This window comes from Saccopteryx bilineata, chromosome 2, assembly GCF_036850765.1.
Source record: "Saccopteryx bilineata isolate mSacBil1 chromosome 2, mSacBil1_pri_phased_curated, whole genome shotgun sequence".
NCBI lineage: Eukaryota > Metazoa > Chordata > Mammalia > Chiroptera > Emballonuridae > Saccopteryx > Saccopteryx bilineata.
In genome coordinates this window covers 366,415,220-366,428,108 of record NC_089491.1, presented here as the reverse complement: position 1 = coordinate 366,428,108, position 12,889 = coordinate 366,415,220, and the positions used below count along the sequence as shown (strand labels likewise).

Genomic DNA, 12,889 nt, shown 5'->3' with positions numbered 1-12,889 from the left:
CACTTCTGGGGAAAGCCCTTACTTGAGTACAAAAGCTTGATGTGGTCAAAATTAGCTATTTAAGTTTTAAATCATATTGATTTATTTTTTTTAACTAAATTACTATGGAAAAGAATTACTATTCCAAGTAATTTGAAATTCTCTAGCACAAACTCTTTTCCATGAAAATAACAATTTCAATAATAGGATTTTTGATGTAAGGCTTCTTAAAATGTGCTGTTGTGTTTCGGTTACACTATAGCCAAAAAAAAAAAAAAAAAAAAAAAAAGCTTCCCATAGTAAACCCTAGAGATCCCTGGAAGTTAAGGTAAATTCTGGAATTTCAGTTCACTATCTGGCCAGAATCTGTTTCAGTCTCCTTTCTCTGCTTCTCACACCGATTTTCCATTCCCCGCCCTTGCCAATCACCCAATCTCACCCCCCCACACCCCACCCTCAAACTCAATACACACATCCTCATTTTCCAGGCTCTAACCCAGGGGTCCCCAAACTACAGGCCCGCGGGCCACATGTGGCCCCCTGAGGCCATTTAACCAGCCCCCGCCGCACTTCCAGAAGGGGCACCTCTTTCATTGGCGGTCAGTGAGAGGAGCATTGTTCCCATTGAAATACTGGTCAGTTTGTTGATTTAAATTTACTTGTTCTTTATTTTAAATATTGTATTTGTTTCCGTTTTGTTTCTTTACTTTAAAATAAGATATTTGCAGTGTGCATAGGGATTTGTTCATAGTTTTTTTTATAGTCAGGCCCTCCAATGGTCTGCGGGACGGTGAACCGGCCCCCTGTGTAAAAAGTTTGGGGACCCCTGCTCTAACCCTTAGTATTTCAATTGACCTCATCCTAACCTGAATTATATCAGCTTTCAAAATATTCAAGCCAAAGACTGTTCTTCAGATTTATCTTAGTTAGTTCCCAAATAGAAAAAAGCAAGAAAAGTTCCCTCCCCATACTCTTGGTGCCATACTTCCCAACACAAAACTCCTAGCTCTCTTAAGAATGTCTAAAACTTTGTATTTTGACTCAGGCCTCAATACTACTATGACAGTGAACCACCTATGACTCACTCCTCTACCCTTTACCATTACTCAATCATAGGATTTTCCAAGATGAAGACTATATCCAATTTCCCCAAGTCAGAGACCTGGAGTTACCTGGATCAATGTAGTAACAATACCTCGTGCTTGTATGGCAATAAACTTAAGTCTTAACTCAACAAGGTATCTCTGGCCATCTACCATGGGGAAGGCACTATCCATACACTCCTTCAACAAATACTATACTAGTTATGTACCTCCTCTAGGCCAAACTACTCTTACTGTGGAGGACAACAGTGAATAGGACAAAGCAGCAATCTTCATGGAACTTGTATTCTAAGGAGAGAAATGTTAATAAGTCAAATAAATATGAAGAAAAAGAAAGCAAAGATAGGGCATTTTAGATGAGGTGATCAAGGAAGTTCTCTGAGTAACTGAAGTGTAAGCAAAGACTAGAAATTATGTGAAGAAAAAAGCCATGTTAAGATCAGGTAGAAATGATGTGAAGAAAAAAGCCATGTTAAAATCAGGCTGAGAGCAGTCAATATGTATAAAAATGCCCCAAACCTAGAACAGCATAAATAATGGCAAAAAGGACCATATGATAGCTATAAAGAAAGTAAAAGGATGGGTGAGATGAGAGGTAACCATGGTTAAGGAACAGCCATGTCAAGGCACATCTTGGAGATACTGCAGGGTTCCAGATAATCATAATAAAGCGAGTATAACCACATAACCTGACCAGTCAGTGGTGGTACAGTGGATAGAGCAACAACCTGACATGCTGAGGTTCCTGGTTCAAACCCCAAGGTCAGCAGCTACAGTAAGGGTTCGTTGCCTTGAGTGTGGGGAGCATCGACCTGATCGCAAGGTAGGGCTTGTACCCAAAGGTCACTGGCTTGAAGCCCTAGGTCACTATCTTGGCTTGAGCACTCCCCCTGCCCCCATCAAGGCACATATGAGAAGCAATCAATGAACAACTACAGTGAAACAACTACAAGTTGATGCTTCTCATCTCTTTTTTCACTCTCTCCTTTCGTCTCTCCCTCAAAATCAAAAAAATTAAGCTTGACCAGGCAGTAGTGCAGTGGATAGAGCATCGCACTGGGATGCAAAGGACCCAGGTTTGAAACTCCTCAGTCGCTGGCATGAGCAAGGGCTTGTCCAGCTTGGGTGCAGGCTCACCAGCTTGAGCACAGGGTCACTGACTTAAGTATTGGATCACAGAAATGACCCAAGGTTGCTGGCTTGAGCAAGGAAGGGGTCACTTGCTCTGCTGTAGCCCCCCCCCCATCAAGGCACATATGAGAAAGCAATCAATGAAATAAGGTGCCGCAACAAAGACTTGATGCTTCTCATCTCTCTTCCATCCTGTCTGTCCCTATCTGTCCCTCTCTTTTGTCTCTGTCGCCAAAAAATTAAAATTTTTTAAAAAGTAAGTATAGCAATACAGCAAGCTGTAGTATTTTTGACAGAAGGTCTTGCCCTCAATTTGTAAAGACTACATCTGTGAAGTGCAATAAAGCCACGTGCAAAACAACAAATAAAAGCAAAGTGCAATAAAGCAATGTATGCCTGTCTTAGGAGTAGGAATGGTACTGTGGTGCTGCAGGGTTTATAGGTCTTCACCTGAATCAGATTATATTATAATAAAAAAGACAAATAGCCTGACCAGGTGGTGGCGCAGTGGATAGAGCGTCGGACTGGGATGCGGAAGGACCCAGGTTCGAGACCCCAAGGTCGCCAGCTTGAGCGCGGGCTCATCTGGCTTGAGCAAAGAGCTCACCAGCTTAGACCCAAGGTCACTGGCTCCAGCAGGGGGTTACTCAGTCTGCTGAAGGCCCGCGGTCAAGGCACATGTGAGAAAGCAATCAATGAACAACTAAGAAGTAGCAACGCGCAACGAGAAACTGATGATTGATGCTTCTCATCTCTCTCCGTTCCTGTCTGTCTGTCCCTGTCTATCTCTGCCTCTGTAAAAAAAAAAAAAAGACAAATAATGAAGTAATTGGCATACAAAACAAAATAATCTGAAATACAATACATACAAAATATAACGTGGGTCATTGAAAGAATTAAAATCACATTGAAGTCGACAAGGAGATTTCAGAGCAGGCAGAACCTGAGACTGGACTATGAAAAGGTATATAGCATGTGGAGCATAGAGAGCTTGCTCAGCAAAGAACCCTGCATCCAATGTGGCCGACATGTCTGGTACACTTTAGAGTACCAGAGATTAGGCTGCTGTTGCAGGTTATATTGTAGAAAACCATGAAAAAAACCAATTCTGCAGACAATGGAGACCCACTGAAGGCTCAAGCTGGGGGCAAATGGGGAGAGGAACAGAATTTTCAGGACGGAAAAGACGGGGTTGAGGATAAGAGCTGGAGAAGGGGGTGGGTGGCAGGTGCTCACAAAAGAGAAAAAAAGTAAAGAGAAAAAACTCATGGACACGGGAAACAAATTATTCAAAGGGCTACTTGGTACAATATCTCTCACAAAGGCAGTATGTAGGGTGGAATGAGTCTTTTGCAGTAGTCTAAGTAAGAAATAATTAGGAACCAAACTAGATAATATCTGTAAAGAGAGAACAAATACAAAAGAGGTGAAGAAATAAACACTGAAAAAAGTTGAAATGCAAGAATATAATAAATGGTTGAAGTTAGGTATATATAGTATGAGGAGCAGGTAAAACAATCTGGATAATTCATAAACTTGTTTCAAAAACAAAAGCTAGTAACCTATAATCCAAAATTACTAAAAAAAAAAAAAAAGCTACAATGATAATCACCCCGCCAAAAAATTTAGCAATAAAATGATATAATACCTAAGAGTGTTTCTTTTCACTCTAGGAAAAGAAAGGGTTCTGTATGACAAAAATGTAATATGCAATGAAGAAAAGTAATATACAAACACAGTTAAGTGAGGGACTAACCAGACATAGAACCACATGATATGAAGGCCAGTAAATCCCACAAGCCAACCATAGGAGAGCATTAAATTACAATTTAGATAGATTTCCACAAAGAAGAACTGAATGTTAAACAAATGCAGATCTATCCACTGAGTCAGCTCTATGTTATGGAGGGACAAGGAGTGGCTCAGATAATAAACTTTTTCATCCTAAAAAGTTCCAGGTAACATTGATTAGTTTGTTTCAAGCTAACATTTAGTCAGTACATTCTAAAGGCACCCATTTCAAACAAAAGATAGTGCCACTTTTTTATGGTAACAAAGTACAATAAAAAAAGGGTTAGATAAGACTAACACCCCTTTAAATACCAGTTTATCTTTTAAATTATTCATAAAAATAATTCTAACTCAAAAGGCAGCCATCTAATTTTTTTTTTTTTTTTACAGAGACAGAGAGAGTCAGAGAGAGGGATAGACAGGGACAGACAGACAGAAACGGAGAGATAAGAAGCATCAATCATTAGTTTTTCATTGAGCATTGCGACACCTTAATTGTTCATTGATTGCTTTCTCATATGTGCCTTGACTGCGGGCCTTCAGCAGACCGAGTAACCCCTTGCTGGAGCCAGCGACCTTGGGCTCAAGCTGGTGAGCTTTTGCTCAAACCAGATGAGCCCGTGCTCAAGCTGGCGACCTCAGGGTCTCGAACCTGGGTCCTCCGCATCCCAGTTCGACATTCTATCCACTGCGCCACTGCCCGGCCAGGGCCAAATATTATGTATTTTTTATCTACTTTCTTGAAACAGTTCTGCCAGAAACATCAATTAAAGACTTCTCTACAAATAAAATTAGTTTATGGTGTTTAAAATCATTATTTTATTTTACTTTTTACTTTATATTATTTTACTTTATTTTAGTGAGAGGAGGAGAGGCAGAGACAAACTCCTTTATTTTATCTTATTTTATTTATTTTTTTTAGTGAGAGGAGGGGAGGCAGAGACAGACTTCTGCATGTACCCCAACCAGGATCCACCCAGCAAGCCCACCAGGGGGTGATGCTCTGCCCATCTGGGCCATTGCTCCTAAACTCAGCAACTGAGCCATTTCTTATCATCTGAGGTGCGGGGGGGCCACTGAGCCATCCTCAGCACCCTAGGCCAACTTGCTAGAACCAATCAAGCCATGGCCAGGGGAGGGGAAGAAAGGAAGAGAGAAAAAGGAAGAGAAGGGAGAGATGGAAGGGTGGAGAAGCAGATGTTGCTCTCCACCGGGAATCAAACCCAGGACATCCACACACTGGGCTGACGCTATACCACTGAGCCAACTGGCCAGGGCCTAAAAAACATGATTTTAAAGTGGGATCCATATGTCCTGTGTTTCTGAAGTTCCTCATTATTTACTCAATACACTACTGTGCCCTTTCATACCTTTTACTTGTACACCTACAGGCCAGAGCAAACAATTAGACATAGAACCAATTAGAATTTCCTATCCTGCCCTTATACTATCTGACATTTTACATCTTAGTTTGTTGCCTATCTTCCTCATTAAAATATAAACCTCAAAAGAGCAATGATTGTATATTTTCACAAATGTATCTATCCCAGTACCTGTAAGAGCGCTTAACACACAGCAGGCACTCAATAGGAAAAACAACTGCCTTCTTCCTACAGGTTCAAGCAACCACAATATATCCTTGCTTGAATCTGCCACTTTTATAAAATAAGTTTTAATTCTGGTAGTGTCTCCTTCCTTCCCATGAATTGCAGAAAATATAGCTATCTTTAAAAAGTTTGGAAGAGGCCCCCTCCAAATACAGCTCAGGGTCTAAGCCTAAACTTGCAGAAGACACGCAGATACACCAGAGGCACTTCTGCACACGAGACACAAAGAGAAAGATGCTCACCTCTCAAAAAAGCATACACTCAGTACAGAACCTGCCAAACAGATGCCACAAGACTTAATTAGTGCTCACAAGGAGCTCTGTGACACAGAATGAAAGGTACTACAGACAGAAAACATTACAAAGATGTGGCAATACAATACCTCAAAAACAAGAATCACTTGTGACCCTGATGTAATGAGAATTCCAGGGACCACTGACAAGCTCCACTTACAAAGCAAAACAGGGAACAGACCCAAAGTATCAAATGCCCTGTAACAAAGAGAAACTGACATGCTAAATCCTGAGCTGTTCTCCCAGCTGTCCCTTCCACATTAGCACCACAGTGCAGTCAGGCATTTCTTTCACTGAAACAGACTTTTTTTCCCCATATTGTCTACCTTCTGTCATTACAGTAGCTTACCTCCTGCCCTGTAGCTGCTTCCATATCAAGAAACAGATCGAGAAGAGATCGGACAAGACGAGCTGCTTTAGCCTTGCTGATGGAATTTAAGAAGGGTCGCACATACTTCAAGAGTCCTCCAAGCTCTGAATGAAGGCAATTCAGAAAGGAAAAAATAAACATCAACATTAGGAATAAAATATCCACTTAAAAAATAACCCAGGATTATAATATCAGGACTTATGTCACTGGAATCAGTCTAAATAAAATAGTAGGAATTTAAAGCATTCTTGCAGGTAAGAGTAGCAAAGATAACCTAACAACATATACAAAATTTGTACTATTGTATTCCCCACTCAATCACTGGATTACTAGGAGGGCCCTGAAAAAAGCTCAAGTCTCATTTATCTATCTTAATAAAAGATAAACAGCAAAGTACTCATACTCTTAGAGAAAAGTTTTCTGGAACATAAAATATGCTTTACCTCTGCCACCTTGGAAAAAAATCACTTCCCTACAACCAACAAATGTCATCAGGTTATAAGAGCTGTTTGTTTTTTTAATTTTCACATGCTGCCTTAGCAGTTCCCCTCCCAAAGATACTCCTTGAACAGAGATTCTCAATTCCAGGTTCCCTCCCAAAGTACTCCTCAGTTTAGCCTTTTAGCAATATCAGTTCCCAAGCACTCTTTTGAATACTTTCCACATAAAATTTACTGTTTTTCCCTTTTAAAATTCCTCATTAATCTTCAAAACCTAAATCTTAAACTATGATCAAAACTTGTGTCCACCATAGCGGTTTTCCCCCTTGTATAAGAAAAGAGCGGCCCTGGCCGGTTGGCTCAGTGGTAGAGCGTCGGCCTGGCGTGCAGAAGTCCCGGGTTCAATTCCCGGCCAGGGCACACAGGAGAGGTGCTCATCTGCTTCTCCACCCCTCCCCCTCTCCTTCCTCTCTGTCTCTCTCTTCCCCTCCCGCAACTAAGGCTCGATTAGAGCAAAGATGGCCCGGGCGCTGGGGATGGCTCTGTGGCCTCTGCCTCAGGCGCTAGAGTGGCTCTGGTCACAACATAGCGACACCCAGGATGGGCAGAGCGTAGCCCCTGGTGGGCGTGCCGGGTGGATCCCGGTAGGGCCATGCAGAGTCTGACTGTCTCTCCCCGTTTCCAGCTTCAGAAAAATACAAAAAAAAAAAAAAGAAAAGAGTAATACTGTACAGTAATTCTAAGGGAACCTCTCTAGAAACAAGAGTTTCCCCCGGCCAGTTAGCTTAGCAGTAGAGCGTCGGCCCGGCATGTGAATGTCCCGGGTTCGATTTCCCTGTCAGGGCACACAGTAGAAGTGATCACATGCTTCTCCATGCCTACCAGTCCTCCTTCTCTCTCCTTCTCTCTCTTTCTTTCTCTCCCCCCTACCACCTGCAGCCATGGCTCAACTAGCTCCAGCAAGCTGGCCCTGAGCACTGAGGATGGCTCCTGGACCTCTCTTCAGGCACTCAAGTAGCTCAGTTGCCAAGCAAAAGAGCAGCTGCCCCAGACGAGTTGCCAGGTGGATCCTGGTCGGGGTGCATGCAGGAGTCTGTCTCTCCGCCTCCCTGCCTCTCACTTAATTTAAAAAAAGAAAGAAAGAGAGAGAAACAAACAATTTCTAAAAATTAGAAAATATTTCAATTAGCAAATAAGGAAGTACTTTTGGAATGTAGGTTAAAATTACCTTAGTGTCACTGCCTCTTTAATATTCTTCAATTGTAGACCCACCCTCCTGAGACCTCTTAATTCAGGGCAAGCATACCTCACCCTCCTGAGAATGCTAATTCAGGGTCCTGAAATCTTCATCTGCCTGAAAAGTCACAGGATGCATGAGACTATGTCAAGTAGAAAAAGAACTTTATACAAAATGGAAAAGTTCATCTTTCTCTTCACTCCCCAATACTGACCTTTGCTTCCCATTAAGATTTTTTTCCCATTCATATTCTTGCTTTCATGCCTCACTCATGATGCATTCCCATCTGGAATTTCTCCCCATCTTCTTGACCTATGTGAATCTTGAGACATCCTTTTAGGTCCAGCTAAAGTCCTAGGTAGGCCTTCCATGCCAACTCCAGGCTACACTGTTTTCTCCCCCTATAATTCATTTTGCATTTATGCAAATTTCAATTATATAACCATAGCTTTATAAAATAATCTAGTGCAATTTCTCTTCTCCCACAGCATTACCGACTATACTTGAACAATCTCTAGTGACAGAAATATTCATAAAGCACACTATTCCAATGTTGGTCAAACTAAATTCTTTTCTGAAACATGAGTCTATACCCTCCTTCCACAAGGCCTCAGAGATTTGAAAACAATTGTCAGCCCTGGCCCGTTAGCTTAGTCAGAGAACAACATCCAGAAACACGAAGGTTGCAGGTTCGATCCCTGGTCAGAGCACATAAGAGAAGTGACCGATGAACACACAACAAAGTAGAACAACAAATGAATGCTTCTCTATCTCTCTCTATCCAAAAATTAATTAAAAAATAAAATAAAATAAAGAGTGAGCCTGATCTGCGGTGGCGCAGTGGATAAAGCGTTGACCTGGAATGTTGAGGTCACGGGTTCAAATCCCTAGGCTTGCCCAGTCAAGGCACATACAGAAAGCAATTACTATGACTAGATGCTTCTTCCTTCTCCCCTTTCTCACTCTCCCTCTCCCCTCTCTCTAAAAGTCAATAAATAAAATCTTAAAAAAAAAAAAAAGAAAGAAAATAATTATCTTCTATTGCTCCTCAACTTTCCCTTTGTCCAAGCTAAATACCTTCAGTTATTTCAACTGTTCCTCCAATGTCCCGGTTCCCAGATTTCTTATCACCTTAGTTGCCCTCCTTTGAATAAAGGCTAGTTTGCAGATCTTATCACTGGTGATCTTATCACCAGACTGAAAAAAGCACTTTAGGTCAGGTGTGATCGATCCAGTTAAGGCGGCTTACTTCTTTGGAACCTAGCCACCACATGTAAAACAAAATAGCATGTTTCACTTTTTCTAATAGCACTCTTTGTTCAGACTGAATCCATGGTCTTTTTTGCAGACAGGTTAATTCCCCACCTTCCTTTGTTTTAATAAATATTTTAAGTATATAACTTTATGCTTACCACACTGAATTTAATCTTGCTGGCTTTGGCAATAACTCTGAATCTTAACTGTGTCCTGTAATGAGTCATCTACAAAAATAAGCATACTTTCTGAAATGCTTTAGCCATAATACCAGATGCTGACCAGATAAACAAGGATGGATCCCTATGACATGATGCTAAACTTTCCTTCAGATTGACAAATGATCCATGTCATCATAAATTCATAACCTGTACCTGTCATTAATATTATGGCAAATGTTCAAATACCCTGCTTATATCAGATATGAAGTCTTTATCATTCCTCTAACCTAGGGGTGTGTGAACTTTTTCCGTGAAGGGTCAAATAGTAAGTATCTTTGACGTTGGCTATAAAGTCTCTGTGGCAGGTACTCAACTCAGCCACTGTAGTGCCTAGTGGGTGCGGCTATGTTCAACAAAACTTGACTTACAAAAACAGCTATCTAGCCACTGTCTATAGAGCCGTGCATGTCTACTGGGCTGATAAGGCTAACCAAAAAGAACCAAGGTTGGGTTTGGAATAATCTTTTCTTAAGAAACCCACTGTTCTAAGGGATTAAAACCTACTTATTAAATATGTCCCAAAATTTTACTGATGATTACCAATTTATACTGTCTAGAATTTATTTTTATTACCTTTTTGAAAAGTGGAATAATGTTCGCCATACTGTTTCTTTATATCTGTCCATCCTCCATGATTTTCCTCAGAATAATAATAGTTGCTCTACAAATGTATCTGTTAGAACTATTCTTTTGATATTAAAAGAAAATGTCAGAGCCTAGAGACTTGATGTTATTTACAGAGACTATCTGCTCTCTCTTCTCTCACCTACCTTGGCTTCAATTCTTTCTGATGTTATTTCTATCTCTCTTTTTGAAAATCATTTTCCTTCCTGGAAAAGGCAGAAGCAAACATGAGCTATGCAGTCTGCCTTCTCTCTACCACCTGCTAGCATTACAGTATCTTCTCCAAGCACCAAGTGTGTTATTCTTCTCACTTTAACAGAGAAACAAATGGCCTCTTAGTTGCCAAAGACTCAGTTTGTTTTTATTAGCCTACTTCTATTTCTCAATCATTCCTAGTTATATTCCGTTTCTTTCCATTTTCATACACACTCAATTAATTTCTTTAATTCCCATAGAATCATATTAACTCCTTCCTTCTATTCTGATATTATTTGCATTTATATGACCAGAACTTCCTTTTTAGAACCTCACAGAACTCAACATAATCATTTAAGTCTCACGCTATGGAATCTGCAGATCCTGACCTTAGGCATCATGTCTGATGACGCTCAGCACTACTTCCAATCACTATTATGCAGCAGACATTGCCTTATTCAATAAGTCTCAAATGACTACTGTCAGCCAGGGACCCTATCTTAAACTTTTTGAGTACTAAGCCATATATACTGCTCACAATAATTAGGGATATTTCAAAATGAATACAAAGTGATAAAAATAAAAGCTTTTTTTTATTATTAAACAACATCAGAAAAGCAAATGACAAGTCAAACAAAGTTGTTTGATTAGTCCAAAGAGATGCCAAACCAACTTTTATTTCATTGGTGAAAGTGCACCATACAAAAGGCTAAAAGCACCGGAGTATCTGCACATCCTCTGATCCCCTAATTTTTGTGAGCAGTATTAAATGTATAAAAATTGAGGCTAGTGGAATAGACATATTTTCTGTTTTTAATATTTATTTTTTTTACCGAGACAGAGAGAGTCAGAGAGGAATAGACAGGGACAGACAGACAGGAACACAGAGAGAGATGAGAAGCATCAATCATCAGTTTTTCGTTGCAATACCTTAGTTGTTCAATGATTGCTTTCTCATATGTGCCTTGACCGTGGGCTTTCAGCAGATCAAGTAACCCCTTGCTTGAGCCAGTGACCTTGGGTCCAAGCTAGTGAGCTTTTGCTCAAACCAGATGAGCCTGCGCTCAAGCTAGCGACCTTGGGGTCTCGAACCTGGTCCTCTGCGTCCCAGTCCGACGCTCTATCCACTGTGCCACCACCTGGTTAGACTTTTCTGTTTTTAGAAAACCCAAAAATCAAAGAACACAACCCAAACCTATTAATTATTAATAGCTAAATAAGGTAAATGAACATAGGCCCAAGCGTTCCTTAGGGTTTTTATTGTATATACTTATATTCATCAAACTCTTTCTTAGAATACAAGTTTTTTAAAAGTTCTTATGATTCACCTGTTACATTCCAATAGGTTTAGCAGTACATTCCTGAACATCTCAGGTATGGATCGCAAGGAAGGGAGGACAAGGAACAAGAAGAGTAAAGAAATTTTGAGCGAAGTAGTAACATTTTTGGATAAATTTTCTGAAGCACTGACTATATACTACATGCTCTTTTTAAATATCCATACTACTGAATAAAAAACATTTGGATTTTTCAACAACAGAAAAATCTTAAGTAACTGCACCTGGCTTTTGAATTCTTTCAAGAAAATTACCTTATTAATTATATAGTGTATGGACTCATTATCAAAATTGTTTTCTAACCCCCAAGCTCACATTAACTAACAGGCAAAAAGAATCCATAAATGTTAAATAGGAGGAAAGTCAGCCTAAAATAAAAGTAGCCACCCACCACTAACAATCCATAAGTAGATAACATGGAAAGCAATAACCATTATTCCATGAGACCATAAGATCTGAAGTGGGACAACAAGGGTTCAAATCCTGGCTCCCTTATAAATTAGCTGATAGACTTTAAGCAAAATAGCAAACTTTCCTGTGCTCAGTCTCCTCAGGTATAAATAGATAATAGTATCTACTTTATCAAGTTATTCCAAGAATTCAATAAGCTAAATCATGTTTTTGATTAAAAGAGTAGCTAGTTCACAATAAGGACTCAAAAACTGTGTTTCTTATAGATATTATAAATAAGATATAAGACTCATATAAAAACATCCCCCCCAAATGCATACATCTTTATTTAATTTTTTATTGGCTGAGTCTAATAATTAATAAATTAATCATCATTAATTGGAAAAGATCTTAGTGCTCAGGTTCAAGAAATATTGCTATACCTGACCAGGCGGTGGCGCAGTGGATAGGTAGGCCTCAGATGCTGAGGGCCCAGGTTTGAAACCCCAAGGTCACCAGCTTGAGTGTGGGCTCATCCTGCTGGAGTGCAGGGCTACCAGCTTGGGCATGGGGTCGCCAGTTTGAGCATGGGATCATAGACATGACCCCACAGTCACTGACTTCAGCTCAAAGGTCACTAGCTTGAAGCCCAAGGTTGCTGACTTGAGCAAGGAGTCACTTGCTCAGCTGGAGCCCCCCCACCCTGGGTCAAGGCACATGTGAGAAAGCAATCAATGAACAGCTAAGGTGCAGCAACAAAGAATTGATGCTTCTCATCTCTCTCCCTTCCTGCCTGTCTGTCCCTGTCTGTCTGCCCCCTTTGCTAATTTAAAAAAAAAAAAAAGTTTTGCTAACTCACACCTATGATGCTCTCAGATAACAACATAATTTGGGGGAAAGTAATTCATGAGGTCACT

General features: G+C 40.3%; 1 protein-coding gene across 3 annotated transcripts in view; it reads right to left on the bottom strand.

The window, feature by feature from the left end:
• PSMD11 (proteasome 26S subunit, non-ATPase 11) overlaps nucleotides 1-12,889 on the bottom strand; it is a 41,267-nt gene that overhangs the window by 25,211 nt on the left and 3,167 nt on the right. For 2 of the 3 annotated variants that reach the window (XM_066263318.1, XM_066263317.1), the window contains exon 3: nucleotides 6,254-6,378. The exons of the other annotated variant lie outside the window; for it this stretch is intronic. In XM_066263318.1, coding sequence (XP_066119415.1) covers nucleotides 6,254-6,378 — 125 coding nt within the window. The remainder of the gene's footprint in view (nucleotides 1-6,253; nucleotides 6,379-12,889) is intronic. 3 annotated transcript variants of the gene reach the window in all.